This window comes from Cherax quadricarinatus, chromosome 43 (genome assembly GCF_038502225.1).
Source record: "Cherax quadricarinatus isolate ZL_2023a chromosome 43, ASM3850222v1, whole genome shotgun sequence".
Taxonomy (NCBI): domain Eukaryota; kingdom Metazoa; phylum Arthropoda; class Malacostraca; order Decapoda; family Parastacidae; genus Cherax; species Cherax quadricarinatus.
The window spans coordinates 32,123,643-32,141,142 of record NC_091334.1 but is presented as its reverse complement, the minus strand read 5'-3'; the positions used below and the strand labels follow the sequence as shown (position 1 = coordinate 32,141,142).

Sequence of the window (17,500 nt, the reverse complement as noted above, 5' to 3'; positions counted from 1 at the left end):
CAGCTGGGTGATGCTGTTAAGTAACTCACAAAGTTATTAGCAGAGATGGAGCACTGGGATCCAGCTGGGTGATGTTGTTAAGTAACTCACAATGTTATTAGCAGAGATGGAGCACTGGGACCCAGCTGGGTGATGTTAAGTAACTCACAATGTTATTAGCAGAGATGGAGCACTGGGATCCAGCTGGGTGATGTTGTTAAGTAACTCACAATGTTATTAGCAGAGATGGAGCACTGGGACCCAGCTGGGTGATGTTGTTAAGTAACTCACAATGTTATTAGTAGAGATGGAGCACTGGGACCCAGCTGGGTGATGTTGTTAAGTAATTCACAATGTTATTAGTAGAGATGGAGCACTGGGACCCAGCTGGGTGATGTTGTTAAGTAATTCACAATGTTATTAGTAGAGATGGAGCACTGGGACCCAGCTGGGTGATGTTGTTAAGTAATTCACAATGTTATTAGCAAAGATGGAGCACTGGGACCCAGCTGGGTGATGTTGTTAAGTAACTCACAATGTTATTAGCAAAGATGGAGCACTGGGACCCAGCTGGGTGATGTTAAGTAACTCACAATGTTATTAGTAGAGATGGAGCACTGGGACCCAGCTGGGTGATGCTGTTAAGTATCTTGGCAGAGGTGCCAAATAACTAGCACGGTACTCCAAGAGCATACCTGGATTATTATTATAATAATCAAGGGGGAAGCGCTAAATCCGTAGGATTATACAGCGCCTGAGGGGGGATGTGGAAGGTATTCAGGTTTAATTCAGGGAACTGGAGAACAGATCCATCTCCTTAGATCAAGAGCCCCTCACCAGCATCAAGGAATCTTCCTTGACAGGAGCATACTTGGAGTATACCTGGAGAGGGTTTCGGGGATCAACGCCCCCTCGGCCCGGTCTGTGACCAGACCTCGTAGTGGATCAGAGCCTGATCAATCAGGCTGTTACTGTTGACCACACGCAAAGTAACATATGAACCAGAGCCCAGCTGGTCAGTTACTAACTTTAGGTGCCTTTCCAGTTCCTTCATGAAGACATCCAGGGGTCTATTGGCAATCCCCCTTATGTAGGCTGGGAAACAGTCGAACAGTCTTGGGCCCCTGACACTTACTATGTTGTCTCTTAGTGTACTCGTGGCGCCCCTGCTTTTCCTGTATAATTCCTTAAGCTTATTAAGTGATATTTGCTATTTCTCTGACCAGTGCCTCCCTTCGTGTTTCAGATATACTGGCCCTTTTCAGCAGCTCTGTGATTCTTCGTCTTTGCCTCTCTTGAGAGCATCTCTCTCTTTCTAGTATACATCTCCTTCTCCTTTTTCTTCAAGGAATATCCTCTGAGAGCATACCTCAAATGCAACAATTATTTTTTCTAGCAAAGGTTAGGATCCGTGTTGTTTAAGATATCTTCCCGGCTTGTTTCATTTAGGACCTGGTTGACTTGATCCCATTATGTGTTTTTGTTACTGAAGTTAAATTTAGTGAAGGCATCTTCATAGCTGGTCACCTTTTGCTGGTCAGGAACCTACACATACGTGTCTGTACCTCTGTTATGTTGTGTTCTGAGTGTTTTGTCTTTGATACTGTTATATTCTTTATCAGATCATCATTGTTGGTGAAAATGAGGTCCAGTGTATTTTCCAGTCTTGTTGGCTCTATTATTTCCTGGTTTAAAGTGAATTTGTTGCAGAGATTTAATAGCTCATGCGTGTGTGAATTTTCGTCTGAGCTGCCTCCTGGGGTTATCTCTAAAACATTATTTCCTACATTCCTCCTAATTAGGTTTCTTAAGTTGAAATCGCCCAGCAGCAAGATGTTGGGGGCAGGAGTTGGGTGATTTTCCAGACAGTGGTCAATTTTCAAAAGCTGTTCCTGGAACTGTTGGGAAGTAGCGTCCGGAGGCTTGTATACAGCCGCAATGACAAGGTTTTGGTTTTCGATTTTTACTGCCAAAACTTCAACTACATCATTTTAGGTTTTAGTAGTTCTGAGCAAATGAAAGACTCTGTGACATACAGGCCAAACTTTCCTCTCCATCCCCTTCCTTTTTGCCTGTTCACTCTCTTGCATCTGAATAGGTTATTGCCTGGGATCTATATTTCGTTGTCAAAGTGATCCTTTATGTGGGTCTCTGTGAAAGCTGCAAACATTTCGTTTGACTTTCTGAGCAGTCCCTTGATGAAAGGTATTTTGTTGTTTGTTGATGGCCTTAGACCCTGTATGTTTGCAAATATAAATGTCGTCGTGTTGAAGGTACGTGGAAGGCTTTGTTTGGTGGCATTAATATCTGTTGTTCTGTAGTGGAGGACAGTGACTGTGCCTCCGCTCCAGAAATGTTTTGAGTTTAGGTAGGATTTCTGTCATTTCTTGCCAGTTTCCTTTTTTTCCTGGCAGTAAAAATCCTCCGCCTCTGGAGTGCTTATGGCTCTCCTGCTGTGTTTCCTATAAGGCTGGACTCATGCGAGAATCTCATTCTTGCCTGCATCGGCCTCATTCATCACTTACTGGACCTGCTTGTGTACCCGATTCCTCCGAAATACAAGAAACTATTCAAGCTACGTTTTTTAGTTAACTAGCAAGCTACCAAGCACTCTACTGGTTAATCAAGTTAAATTAACAAAAAATAAAGCAGAAAAACAAATTACTAAACTTTATCCACAATAACATAGGACCAATTTTCTTTATTTATAAAGAATATTAACTTTTGATACCACACGTTACAATGGTAAGTAAAAACTAGCTTAAAATTATCCAATATATTTATGAAAAAACGTATTAGGTAACAGACATATATCTAAATGTTTTTATAACACTTTAGATAATTTCTTCAAGTGACGCTGTTCCAAAACTGTTTCAGAAATGTAAACAATCAATAATATTTGATTTATTTTGTTGAGTGTAGGATCAAGGATGATCCCTACACCACTAGGACAAGTGTAGGATCAAGGATGATCCCTACACCACCAGGACAAGTGTAGGATCAAGGATGATCCCTACACCACTAGGACAAGCGTAGGATCAAGGATCCCTACACCACCAGGACAAGTGTAGGATCAAGGATGATCCCTACACCACCAGGACAAGTGTAGGATCAAGGATGATCCCTACACCACCAGGACAAGTGTAGGATCAAGGATGATCCCTACACCACCAGGACAAGTGTAGGATCAAGGATGATCCCTACACCACCAGGACAAGTGTAGGATCAAGGATGATCCCTACACCACCAGGACAAGCGTAGGATCAAGGATGATCCTTACACCACCAGGACAAGCGTAGGATCAAGGATGATCCCTACACCACCAGGACAAGTGTAGGATCAAGGATGATCCCTACACCACCAGGACAAGCGTAGGATCAAGGATGATCCCTACACCACCAGGACAAGCGTAGGATCAAGGATGATCCCTACACCGCCAGGACAAGTGTAGGATCAAGGATGATCCCTACACCACCAGGACAAGTGTAGGATCAAGGATGATCCCTACACCACCAGGACAAGTGTAGGATCAAGGATGATCCCTACACCACCAGGACAAGTAGGATCAAGGATGATCCCTACACCACCAGGACACGGTCAGAGGCATAATGGGGAAGACTGAGGAACTGAATCTTGACGCTGCTGGAAAATTCTGTGCAGGCGTCCGTGATGGGCTGGCAACAGCAGTGAACACAGCGATACACACACGGCAGACCAACCTCAGATAAGATGATCAGGAAGCGCAGAGCAGGATGCAAGCACCATGACTCCTGAGTAACAAGACACAGCATCAACAACACGACCACTTGATACTGGAGTTCCGCAGGGAAGTGTCCTTGGCCCCCTGCTCTTCCTCATATACATCAATGATCTTCCAAACGTATCTCAACACCTGAACCCCATTCTCTTTGCTGACGACACGACTTATGTCATCTCTCACCCTAATCTTGCCACCCTCAACACCATTGTTAATGAGGAGCTGATCAAAATATCGACTTGGATGACAGCCAATAAACTTACGCTTAACACTGACAAAACCTACTATATTATGTTTGGTAGCAGAGCAGGAGATGCGCAAATTAACATTAAGATTGACAACACTCTAATTGCCAGGCATAATGAGGGCAAATTCCTAGGCCTATACCTCGACAACAACCTGAACTTCAGCACCCATATCCAACACATAACAAAAAAAGTATCCAAAATGGTTGGGATCCTCTCCAAGATACGATACTACGTGCCGCAAAATGCCCTTCTCACACTATACCACTCACTTATATATCCATACCTCACCTATGCTATTTGTGCTTGGGGATCAACTGCAGCAACACGCCTAAAGTCAATAATAACCCAACTAAAAGCCGCAGTAAGAATCACTAAATCCCATCCCTGGCACCACCCCCCCCCCACTCTTCATAGATCTAAACTTACTCCCTGTTCAGTACATCCACACTTACTACTGTGCAATCTACATCTACAGGACCTTAAATTCCAATATTAACCTTAACCTAAAACGCTTTCTTGATAGTTGTGACAGAGCCCACAGGCACAACACCAGACACAAACATCTCTATGACATTCCCCGTGTCCGACTAAACCTTTACAAAAATTCAATGTATGTCAAAGGCCCTAAAATCTGGAACACCCTACCTGAGAACTCTAGAACTGCAGACACATTCATCACCTTCAAAACTACCATCAGAAAACATCTTATCTCCCTGATACACCCTGTCAACTAATTACACGAATACCACCTGGTGGTTCACACTTACACTCACTCACCCATTTGACCATAAACAGAAATATCAATCTCAATCTCAAAATAATGAATCTTAACTAGTCATAAGTTGGCCTGTGATACTCCAATACTGAAACTATGTATAGTGCCAAAACAAAAGCATTCACATTGCTAAACTCACAAACTAGTATTTAGTCACTTAGTCATAATACCAACTTACCTCATAATTTGTAATATTTTAAAATTAAGATTTAATTTAAGTCTGCCCGAAATGCCTAGCCATGCTAGGTGTTCTAGTGGTACACTCTGTAATTATTATTTTACTACATGTAAACCACACAATAACCAAATTCTGTAAACTCAGCATTGTAATCCTTATAGAGAATAAACTTTGAATTTGAATTTGAATGAGTGGCCGGGGTAGTATTATTATTATTATTATAATCAAAAAGAAGCGCTAAGCCACAAGGGCTATACAGCGCTGCAGGGTAGGGAAGGAAGCAAGGGAATTGGATGGCAGGAGGGAGGGGGGATGATCAGCAGGTTACAGAAAACAGCGGGGCAGGGGATAGTACGGGGGTAGAGGGTAGCAAGAGATACAAGTAGAAAGGGCTGAAAGTATCAGAATTTGTGAAGTAAGTCAGTCGTTGTCAAAAAGTCAATAAGAGAGTCCGGATGAAAGGTGGGTCCATCAGCGAGAAGGGAAGGTAAAGAGAGAGCAGCGGGGCGAAGACGACGACAGAGGTAAATTCTGCGTGCTCGTTGATAAAGTGGGCAGTCCAACAGAATGTGGCTGACTGATAATGGAGCTTGGCAATTCTCACAGAGAGGAGCAAGACGCCTCTCCATGAGATATCCATGAGTAAGACGAGTATGGCCAATGCGAAGACGGGAGAGAGTAGTCTCCCAACCTCGACACTGGTGATAAGAAGACGGCCAGTAACCTATACTCGGTTTAATAGACTGAAGTTTGTTGCCGAGCATAGTAGACCAACGTTGTTGCCAACGGGTGTGAAGGTGGGAAGATATTACAGCAAAATAGTCCGTACATGGAATACCTCTGTAAGAAACTGGTAGGTCATGTACTGCTGACCGCGCAGCAGTGTCTGCCTGTTCATTGCCCTGTACGTCAACATGACCAGGGACCCAACAAAAAACAATATCTTTATGCTTAGTAAAGATGCGGCGTAGCCAAAGTTGGATACGGAGGACTAAGGGGTGAGGTGTATCAAATTTTTGTATAGCCTGTAAAGCACTAAGGGAGTCTGAGACAACCACAAATGATGACACAGGCATAGATGCAATACGGATAAGTGCTGTAAGGATGGCATATAATTCAGCAGTAAAAATACTAGCTGAAGATAGTAAATGCCCTTGTACGACGCTGTCCGGAAACACTGCTGCGAATCCTACGCCGTCAGAAGACTTAGAGCCATCTGTGTACACAGCAATGGCATGAGAATGAGAGTGAAAGTGGTCAAGAAAAAGAGAGCGGGAAGCGACCGTAGACAGTTGGGCTTTCGAGCAAGGGAGGGAGAAAGAACAGACTCGAACAGCTGGGACCTCCCAGGGGGGTAGGGAAAAGTGAGATGCTACATGTACATAGAAAGGTGGTAGTTGAAGAGAAGACAAGAGCGAATGAAGGCGAAGAGAGAAGGGACGGAGTAAGCAGGGGCGGCGAACAAATAAAGAATGTCTACTAATATCAGTGACCATTCTATAAATGGAAGGATTGCGGAGATCATGAGAGCGTACATAGTAGCGCAGGCAATGGGCATCACGGCGATCGGATAAGGATGGAACGTTCGCTTCTGCATAGAGGCTTTCGACAGGGGAAGAGCGAAAAGCACCAAGGCATAAACGTAATCCTTGGTGATGAATGGGGTTAAGGCTAGAGAGAGTAGCAGGAGATGCCGCTGAATAGATCTGGTCACCATAATCAAGTTTCGATAAAATAAGGGTGGAATGTAGGTGAAGGAGGGTTCGACGATCAGCTCCCCACGAAAGATGAGCAAGGGTTTTAAGAAGGTTCAGCCGGCTGTGACAAGTTGCCTTCAGAGAGGTAATGTGAGGTTTCCAGGATAACCTACGATCAAAGAGGAGGCCCAGAAACTTGACTGTATCACGTTCAGGGATACGTGAGCCATAGAGGTACAAAGGATGATCAGAGATGACAGAGCGTCTAGTGAAAGTGATTTGGTGGGTTTTAGTGCTGGAAAATTTAAACCCATGTGTGGTGGCCCAATTGGAAACACGGTCGACTGCATGCTGGAGAGAAACTGTAAGGAGGTGACAGTCAGCGCCTGCACAGGCAATAGCAAAGTCATCAACATAGAGTGATGACCAAATATTTGATGGAAGACTAGAGGCCAAATCATTAATAGCAAGGAGAAAAAGTGTTGTGCTCAGAACACATCCCTGGGGGACACCTTCAGCTTGGACAAAGTCCGGGGAGAGCACATTATTAACCCGAACACGGAAATGCCTGTCAGTTAAAAAGTTCTTAAGGAAGGATGGTAGATTGCCTCGAAGGCCTAAGGAGTGGGCTTGGGCTAAAATATTATACCTCCAAGTTGTGTCATATGCCTTCTCAAGGTCAAAAAATATGGCAATAACTGAGTGGTTATTCGCAAAGGCATTACGAACATACGTATCCAAGCGCAGTAAGGGGTCTATGGTAGAACGTCCCTTACGAAAGCCATATTGACGAGTGGAGAGACTGTTGTGTGTCTCTAAATACCACACTAAACGTCTATTTACTAGACGTTCCATTACTTTGCAAACTGCACTGGTAAGAGCAATGGGACGATAGTGGGAGGTTTCATGTCCCGTAGTGCCTGGTTTGCGGAAAGGGAGAACAATGGCGGATTTCCACAGCTGTGGAAGAACTCCTTGTGACCAAATAAGATTGTAAAGGTGTAATAGGACTGCAAGGGCTGACTGATGTAAATGTTGTAGCATACGAATATGAATGTCGTCGGGCCCAGCTGCCGATGATCGACAAGCTGAGAGTGTTGCCTCCAGTTCTTGAAGTGTAAAAGGCACATTATACTGTTCTTCTCTGAGAGAAGAAAAGTCCAAGGGTGCTAACTCTCTGGCAGACTTTGAGGAAAGAAATGAGGGGCATAGATGGAGTCCCTGAGAAATACGGACCAGATGATTGCCAATTTCATTGGCAACATCTAGTGGGTTTGCTATATCAACACCGGCAACCCGCAGAACAGGAGCCGGGTCAGGAGAATATTTACCACTCAGTTTTCGTACTTTTTTCCAGACTGCACTCATAGAGGAAGCAGAGGTGATGGTGGAGACATAATCTCGCCAGCAAGTGCGTTTAGCGTCACGGATGACACGGCGAGCGATCGCACGCTTCTGTTTAAAATCAAGGAGTCGCTCTGTGGTTCTATTGTACCGGTACCTGCCCCATGCAGCGCGTTTCAAACGTACTGCACGAGCACAAGCAGGAGACCACCAAGGCACGCATTTCTGAGAATGCCTGCCCGAAGTTTGGGGTATAGAATGAGAAGCTGCGGTGAAAACGGAGGACGAGAAGAGGTGTAAAAGCTCATCGATGGAGGACGAAGAAGGAACCTCTTTAAAAACAGTCAGGTGTGAGTAAAGGTTCCAATTTGCCCGATTAAATTGCCAGCGTGGGGTGCGAAGAGGTGGCGAATATGAAGGGGAAGTAAGAATGATTGGGAAATGATCACTGTCATGTAAGTCCGGGAGAACAGACCAAGTAAAGTCTAATGCGGCGGAGGAAGAGCAAACTGAGAGATCGATGCAAGAGAGAGTATGAGTCCGAGGATCAAAATGGGTGTGAGTACCTGTATTTAAAACATGGAGGGGGTGGGTGGCAAGAAAAGCCTCTGACTGAATTCCACGGGAATCACAGTGAGACCCTCCCCAGAGGAAATGGTGGGCATTAAAATCACCAAGTAACAGAATCGGTGGCGGTAATGACGAAACAAGGAAGGCAAAATCCGGAATAGATAATGCCCGAGAAGGAGAGAGATATAAAGAACAGAGCGTATACCACCTATGTAAGTGGATACGGGCTGCTGTGTAATGCAGCGAAGTATGAACAAATAGCTGATGGTACGGAATATCAGTGCGGAGAAGAAGGGCACTTTCATTAAAGGTCCCATCAGGAAAAGGATCTGAAGAATACAATAAATTATAGCCTGAGATGTGAGAAATAACAGCAGAGTGTAATTTTGGTTCCTGTAAGCAAACACCAACAGGGGCAAACTGGGAGAGTAACATCTGAAGCTCACCCCGATTACCCCTGAGGCCGCGTATATTCCACTGTAAAAAGGCCATGATTGGCAATGATAAAGATACTTGAAATCCGCAGGTAAGGGTTCCTACGGACTAGAAGGGTTAGAAAAGTCCACATGCGGAGGCAGTGGAAAATGTTCAAGCAGCGAAGGAACGGTGCGCTGTGAAGAAAGGAGTTGCGCAGATGGAGCAGAGGAGAGAGGAAGAGCGGAAGGTGGATCAGTGTCCATTGATGGTTTGGTCTCTGCAATATATTCAGAGATTGCTTCAAGTGTTTCGGAATTCAGAGATGTCGTATGGGAGACAATATTGGGAATGGTAGGGGGAGGATGAGTAAAGATTGGAACTGTATTGGACTGTACCAAGGTAGGGGGGGGCGAAAGGGTGGAGGGAACTGGAGAAGCGTGGCAGGGGACAGAAGAGACAGGAACCTGGGAGGTGGCAGAAGAGGAAGAAACTTGGGAGGGAACAGGGGAGGAAGGTACATTACGAGGAGGAGGGTGAACCTCTGCACTTGTAACTGAGCCAGTGAGAGGGGAAGAACTAGGGACAGAGACAGGGAGGGTAAAATGAGGAGGTGGAAGATGGGTAGGAGGTGTTACCGGACCTTTTTTTGACTTTTGAGAAGTAGAGGGACGATTGGGAAGAGGTGTCGTACGAGGTCTCGTCGATACTGAGGCTTGTAAGAGAGAACTCGAAGAAGCGAGATTAGACTGAGGCGTTGAAGTAGGGACGTCTGAGCCGAGGACAGCAAAAGGATTAGATACAGGAGTGATTATGGGAGAGGTAACCACAGAGGTGGGTGTAGAAGATGGGATACCAGAAGTGGGGGGACGTTTTGAAACACGGGAATAAGAAACACGTGGGAGTCTCCCTTGGAGGCGGAGATGAGAAACTGCCATGGCATAAGGGAGACCTTCTGTCTCTTTGAGGTAACGGATTTCCCGCTCGTTTAAATAGACCTGACAACGGCGAGAGTACGAAGGGTGAGCCTCATGACAGTTAAGGCAAGAGGGAGATCGATTGCAAGACGTATTAGAATGGTCATCGGCACCACAGACTGGGCATTCGGCGATAGATCTGCAATATTTCGCTGGATGGCCATATCGCCAGCAATTTCTACACTGTTGTGGTGTAGGGATCACCTTTCGAACTTGTAACCGATGTCCTGCTATATAAACGGAGGATGGGAGTTCTCGGCTGTCAAAAGTTAAACGAGCCACATTGCTAGGGTATCGTCTCCGCCCACGGGCAGGAAGAACGTAAGTGTCTACCTTGAGGATTGGGAGATCTTGGAGTTCCAGCTGTTCTAGAATGTCGGTGCCACATGTCTGGAAATTTTGTTGAACTATGGTATGGGGCAGAATAACGGTACCACTACAAGAATTGAGGGAATGATGTTTTTCAAGGGTGACAGGAACAGTATCTATATGGGTAAGACGAGAGAGCTCACGAGCCTGGGTAGCATTCTGTACGGTAATGATGCGCGTACCGCTCTTAAGAGCATGAAAAGAAATATCTTTACCAACATGGCGTAGGAGTGCCTTGCCAATACTATGGTCAGAAAGATAGGCAGTAGAGGAAGTTGGTCGTAAAGTGAAGAATTTAGTCCACTGTTCAGTCTGAAACTGAGCGTGGAAAGGTAGTGAAGGACGTGTCGATCGTTTCTGAGAAGAACGAGAAGGTGAAGGTGGAGAAGTATCATCAGCAGGTAATTGTCGTTGACGTTTAGGCGTGGGACCAGAGTTGGTCCGACGTGGAACGGGTCGGCGATTTGAAAATTGCCGCACCGTAGAGGGAGAGGCCGGAAGCATAGTCAGAGGAGAGCGAAGGTCTGATAAATCGAAGGAGTCAGTCGAGGCCTCAGTACCTGAAGCGGGTGAGGAAACAGCACCGGCAATAGGTACAGAGGCATGAGGAATGTCTGAAGAGTGGTCCAAAGACGAGGCGGGGTCAGAACGGGGTGCGGTATCAAGAAGGGGCCCGGGGGTACCAGGTTCATGGACTAGGGCTGCCATGGTTAGGTTACTTCTTTCTTTTTGTTTTTAAGAAAAAAAAAAGAAAGAAAAGAAAATAAAAATAAAAAAAAGAAAAAAAAAGGGGGGACCGGGGAGGGATAGTTCCTAGGAGGGATGAAAGGGCCAGAAATCTCCCTCCGCGCCCAAGAGGACTCGACACCGCTAGTAGCGCAGATGCAGCATGGAACCCGTGCCATACCCTACCCTTCATGCCAGTAAACCAGCAATCTGGGATAGCAACCTCACATCTGCCGAGCTACCTCGGTGGACAAAAGAGAGGGCGGCCGGATATCCGCCACAAAGCATACCTCCTTCAGCCACCACCCCCGGAATCCGAAAGGTGGCTTCCAGAGCTACACCCGTCGCCCAAAAGACACCCAAAGCTACTCCGGGATACCGGAGAGGGATCGGGACATCCCTAGGCAATCCAGATTCCACGGCAAACTACGCCACCGCCAAGAAACCTCAACGGAATGGGATGGACCCCGGTGTCCTTTCTCCTACCTAGGAACTAGCGCGCCTGTGGGAGAAATCCCAAAGGACAAAAAGAGGAAGGGCAAAAGGGAGGAGTGGGGAGGAGGAGGAGGAAAGGAAAAAGGGGAGGATGGGGAGGATGGGATAGGGGAGGGGAGATTGGGGGGTAATTAGGTTCGGTCTGAGGAAGAAGACCGATAGGTCTAATTCCTCAGACCAAGAGCCTCTTCACCACGCCAAGGAGCCCCCCTTGAAGAGGCCGGGGTAGTAGCTGGGTGGGAAGGAAGATTTGTGGGCAAGAAGGAAGGTAGATGGATGGACAGGAAGGTTGTTAGATGGATAAGCAGTGCAAAAATAATAAAGTTTAAATGGAATAAAACATTGATAAGTACAAAATAAAGCAAATAGTAAGCAATGTATTTCAGGTAACTACTGAAGAATTAGACAATGTACAGGACTTCTCATGGAGCTACTTAAAAGACAACAAAGACAACAGAACTGGAAAAAAAAAAGTCTGTTCTAGGAATGCACTTGGAATATAATCTTTGCAGCTGAGAAAAGAGAGATATCTGAGAGTTATTATTCTCATTTGTGAATTATCATTCTCCCCTCAAGGAAGGTTCCTTGATGTTGGTGAGGGGCTCTTGATTTAGGAAATTGGATCTGTGCTCCAGTTCCCCGAATTAAGCCTGAATGCCTTCCACATCCCCCCCACGCGCTGTATAATCCTCCGGGTTTAGCGCTTCCCCTTGATTATAATAATAATAATAATGAGAATTATCATGACTTAGTGAAGTGAGAGATGCTGGGAGAAATGTAGCAAATATTTTTGAAATAAATTAAGTTTTTCAAGGGGGATAAAGAGCTGGACCACTTCCTGTGACTAGTGCCAGATGACGCAGGTTATGATAACTGACTGCTGGCAGCCACTGCCTGCTTGACTGACAAGATTTCGTTCAGATTTTTAACCCCGGAGGGTTAGCCACCCAGGATAACCCAAGAAAGTCAGTGCGTCATCGAGGACTGTCTAACTTATTTCCATTGGGGTCCTTAATCTTGTCCCCCAGGATGCGACCCACACCAGTCCACTAACACTCGGGTACCTACTTGCTGCTAGGTGAACAGGACAACAGATGTAAGGAAACAGATCGAAATGTTTCCACCCGCCGGGAATCGAACCCAGTAGTGAATTACTACTGAACAAAGATATCGGAGTAACTTTCTCCTCCCCTTTTTTTTAGACAAAACATAATTCATTCACTAAGCGCTGTATGACCCTTACTAGTTTAGTGCTTCCCATGGATATAAAAGTGCATAACTCACACGGATTAAGATAATTATTCAATTTAGAAATATTAAAAATAGAGTTTTGTGACAGGTACGCGAGAAGAGACTCACCAGGTAACCCAAGATACCATAAAGTGTACCACAGAGGCAGGAGGTACAGAGCGGCATCACACACACCAGTAAGTTATACATACCATTAAGTGCCAACCTGCAGGCAGAAAACGGTGGAATTATAGACGCTAAAGGGCACACACCTCTCTGTATAACAAGAGCAAAACAGCGGCAAAATAAAAAATATCAATTCAAATTCTAATGTCATCAAAAAATGCTCATTCAAGTCGCTTGAACAATGAACTAAATGTTCTCAGTCATGAACACTTCAACTTGTTTATGAACCTCATGAAGGAAACTAGAATGAAAAAATCTAGAAGTTTATCAAGTTTCACAGAGAGATAAATCTTCTCCGACGGGAACCGTGAGCACAGTGTTAAATATATATCAGGGCGACGACACGCAGGAACTGAAGGGAGGAAAGGCGGCAGGTGTTGAGCAAGACTGGCAGAGAGGGAGGTGTTGAGCAAGACTGGCAGAGAGGGAGGTGTTGAGCAAGACTGGCAGAGAGGGAGGTGTTGAGCAAGACTGGCAGAGAGGGAGGTGTTGAGCAAGGCTGGCAGACAGGGAGGTGTTGAGCAAGACTGGCAGAGAGGGAGGTGTTGAGCAAGGCTGGCAGAGAGGGAGGTGTTGAGCAAGACTGGCAGAGAGGGAGGTGTTGAGCAAGACTGGCAGAGAGGGAGGTGTTGAGCAAGGCTGGCAGAGAGGGAGGTGTTGCGCAAGGCTGGCAGAGAGGGAGGTGTTGAGCAAGGCTGGCAGAGAGGGAGGTGTTGAGCAAGACTGGCAGAGAGGGAGGTGTTGAGCAAGGCTGGCAGAGAGGGAGGTGTTGAGCAAGGCTGGCAGAGAGGGAGGTGTTGAGCAAGACTTGCAGAGAGGGAGGTGTTGAGCAAGGCTGGCAGAGAGGGAGGTGTTGAGCAAGACTGACAGAGAGGGAGGTGTTGAGCAAGGCTGGCAGAGAGGGAGGTGTTGAGCAAGACTGGCAGAGAGGGAGGTGTTGAGCAAGGCTGGCAGAGAGGGAGGTGTTGAGCAAGGCTGGCAGAGAGGGAGGTGTTGAGCAAGACTTGCAGAGAGGGAGGTGTTGAGCAAGACTGGCAGAGAGGGAGGTGTTGAGCAAGACTGGCAGAGAGGGAGGTGTTGAGCAAGACTGGCAGAGAGGGAGGTGTTGAGCAAGACTGGCAGAGAGGGAGGTGTTGAGCAAGACTGACAGAGAGGGAGGTGTTGAGCAAGGCTGGCAGAGAGGGAGGTGTTGAGCAAGACTGGCAGAGAGGGAGGTGTTGAGCAAGACTGGCAGAGAGGGAGGTGTTGAGCAAGACTGGCAGAGAGGGAGGTGTTGAGCAAGACTGGCAGAGAGGGAGGTGTTGAGCAAGACTGGCAGAGAGGGAGGTGTTGAGCAAGACTGGCAGAGAGGGAGGTGTTGAGCAAGACTGGCAGAGAGGGAGGTGTTGAGCAAGACTGGCAGAGAGGGAGGTGTTGAGCAAGACTTGCAGAGAGGAAAGTGTTGAGCAATACTTGCAGAGACGGAGGTGTTGAGCAAGACTGGCAGAGAGGGAGGTGTTGAGCAAGACTGGCAGAGAGGGAGGTGTTGAGCAAGACTTGCAGAGAGGAAAGTGTTGAGCAATACTTGCAGAGACGGAGGTGTTGAGCAAGACTGGCAGAGAGGGAGGTGTTGAGCAAGACTGGCAGAGAGGGAGGTGTTGAGCAAGACTTGCAGAGAGGAAAGTGTTGAGCAATACTTGCAGAGACGGAGGTGTTGAGCAAGACTGGCAGAGAGGGAGGTGTTGAGCAAGACTGGCAGAGAGGGAGGTGTTGAGCAAGACTGGCAGAGAGGGAGGTGTTGAGCAAGGCTGGCAGAGAGGAAAGTGTTGAGCAAGACTTGCAGAGAGGAAAGTGTTGAGCAAGACTGGCAGAGAGGGAGGTGTTGAGTAAGGCTGGCAGAGAGGGAGGTGTTGAGTAAGACTTGCAGAGAGGAAAGTGTTGAGCAATACTTGCAGAGACGGAGGTGTTGAGCAAGACTGGCAGAGAGGGAGGTGTTGAGCAAGACTGGCAGAGAGGGAGGTGTTGAGCAAGACTTGCAGAGAGGGAGGTGTTGAGCAAGACTGGCAGAGAGGGAGGTGTTGAGTAAGGCTGGCAGAGAGGGAGGTGTTGAGTAAGGCTGGCAGAGAGGGAGGTGTTGAGCAAGACTGGCAGAGAGGGAGGTATTGAGCAAGGCTGGCAGAGAGGGAGGTGTTGAGCAAGGCTGGCAGAGAGGGAGGTGTTGAGTAAGGCTGGCAGAGAGGGAGGTGTTGAGCAAGACTGGCAGAGAGGGAGGTATTGAGCAAGGCTGGCAGAGAGGGAGGTGTTGAGCAAGGCTGGCAGAGAGGGAGGTGTTGAGCAAGGCTGGCAGAGAGGGAGGTGTTGAGCAAGGCTGGCAGAGAGGGAGGTGTTGAGCAAGGCTGGCAGATAGGGAGGTGTTGAGCAAGGCTGGCAGAGAGGGAGGTGTTGAGCAAGGCTGGCAGAGAGGGAGGTGTTGAGCAAGGCTGGCAGAGAGGGAGGTGTTGAGCAAGACTGGCAGAGAGGGAGGTGTTGAGCAAGGCTGGCAGAGAGGGAGGTGTTGAGCAAGGCTGGCAGAGAGGGAGGTGTTGAGCAAGGCTGGCAGAGAGGGAGGTGTTGAGCAAGGCTGGCAGAGAGGGAGGTGTTGAGCAAGGCTGGCAGAGAGGGAGGTGTTGAGCAAGGCTGGCAGAGAGGGAGGTTTTGAGCAAGACTGGCAGAGAGGGAGGTGTTGAGCAAGACTGGCAGAGAGGGAGGTGTTGAGCAAGACTGGCAGAGAGGGAGGTGTTGAGCAAGACTGGCAGAGAGGGAGGTGTTGAGCAAGACTGGCAGAGAGGGAGGTGTTGAGCAAGACTGGCAGAGAGGGAGGTGTTGAGCAAGACTGGCAGAGAGGGAGGTGTTGAGCAAGACTGGCAGAGAGGGAGGTGCTGAGCAACACTGGCAGAGAGGGAGGTGTTGAGCAACACTGGCAGAGAGGGAGGTGTTGAGCAAGACTGGCAGAGAGGGAGGTGTTGAGCAAGACTGGCAGAGAGGGAGGTGTTGAGCAAGACTTGCAGAGAGGGAGGTGTTGAGCAAGACTGGCAGAGAGGGATGTGTTGAGCAAGACTTGCAGAGAGGGAGGTGTTGAGCAAGACTTGCAGAGAGGGAGGTGTTGAGTAAGGCTGGCAGAGAGGGAGGTGTTGAGCAAGACTGGCAGAGAGGGAGGTGTTGAGCAAGACTGGCAGAGAGGGAGGTGTTGAGCAAGACTGGCAGAGAGGGAGGTGTTGAGCAAGACTGGCAGAGAGGGAGGTGTTGAGCAAGACTGGCAGAGAGGGAGGTGTTGAGCAAGACTGGCAGAGAGGGAGGTGTTGAGCAAGACTTGCAGAGAGGGAGGTGTTGAGCAAGACTTGCAGAAAGGGAGGTGTTGAGCAAGACTTGCAGAAAGGGAGGTGTTGAGCAAGACTGGCAGAGAGGAAGGTGTTGAGCAAGACTTGCAGAGAGGGAGGTATTGAGCAAGGCTGGCAGAGAGGGAGGTGTTGAGCAAGGCTGGCAGAGAGGAAGGTGTTGAGCAAGGCTGGCAGAGAGGGAGGTGTTGAGCAAGGCTGGCAGATAGGGAGGTGTTGAGCAAGGCTGGCAGAGAGGGAGGTGTTGAGCAAGACTGGCAGAGAGGGAGGTGTTGAGCAAGACTGGCAGAGAGGGAGGTGTTGCGCAAGACTGGCAGAGAGGGAGGTGTTGAGCAAGGCTGGCAGAGAGGGAGGTGTTGAGCAAGGCTGGCAGAGAGGGAGGTGTTGAGCAAGGCTGGCAGACAGGGAGGTGTTGAGCAAGACTGGCAGAGAGGGAGGTGTTGAGCAAGGCTGGCAGAGAGGGAGGTGTTGAGCAAGACTGGCAGAGAGGGAGGTGTTGAGCAAGACTGGCAGAGAGGGAGGTGTTGAGCAAGACTGGCAGAGAGGGAGGTGTTGCGCAAGACTGGCAGAGAGGGAGGTGTTGAGCAAGGCTGGCAGAGAGGGAGGTGTTGAGCAAGGCTGGCAGAGAGGGAGGTGTTGAGCAAGACTGGCAGACAGGGAGGTGTTGAGCAAGACTGGCAGAGAGGGAGGTGTTGAGCAAGGCTGGCAGAGAGGGAGGTTTTGAGCAAGACTGGCAGAGAGGGAGGTGTTGAGCAAGACTGGCAGAGAGGGAGGTGTTGAGCAAGACTGGCAGAGAGGGAGGTGTTGAGCAAGGCTGGCAGAGAGGGAGGTGTTGAGCAAGACTGGCAGAGAGGGAGGTGTTGCGCAAGACTGGCAGAGAGGGAGGTGTTGAGCAAGACTGGCAGAGAGGGAGGTGTTGAGCAAGACTGGCAGAGAGGGAGGTGTTGCGCAAGACTGGCAGAGAGGGAGGTGTTGCGCAGGGCTGTCAAAATAGATGTTGAATAGGCTGACAGAGAGGGACGTTGTGACTTGCACTGAGTATGTTACAGTTTATTCAGTGTTCATCACACAAACACTTCTTGTATTCCATCTGTACCAGCCAATCTGGCCAGAGACCCAACCATGCCGATTCACTGCCAGGTTGATACGTCAACCAGTTGGGTGAGAGCTGGACTCACTCGAAATGATCTTGTATTTACAGT

At 48.0% G+C, this 17,500-nt stretch overlaps 1 protein-coding gene across 3 annotated transcripts in view; it reads right to left on the bottom strand.

Moving 5' to 3' along the window:
* Window positions 1-2,749: 2,749 nt before the first annotated feature.
* Window positions 2,750-17,500, bottom strand: part of LOC138853939 (caveolin-1-like) — a 90,963-nt gene continuing 76,212 nt past the window's right edge. The window contains exons 4-6 of one of the 3 annotated variants that reach the window (XM_070093834.1): window positions 12,889-12,985; window positions 3,553-3,749; window positions 2,750-3,025 (exon numbers count right to left, since the gene is read on the bottom strand). In XM_070093834.1, the coding sequence (XP_069949935.1) occupies window positions 3,558-3,749; window positions 12,889-12,985 (289 nt within the window). In that variant the 3' untranslated portion in view covers window positions 2,750-3,025; window positions 3,553-3,557. Of the gene's footprint in view, window positions 3,750-12,888; window positions 12,986-17,500 lie in introns of all 3 variants that reach the window. The other 2 variants (XM_070093833.1, XM_070093832.1) reach the window with 2 other exon arrangements.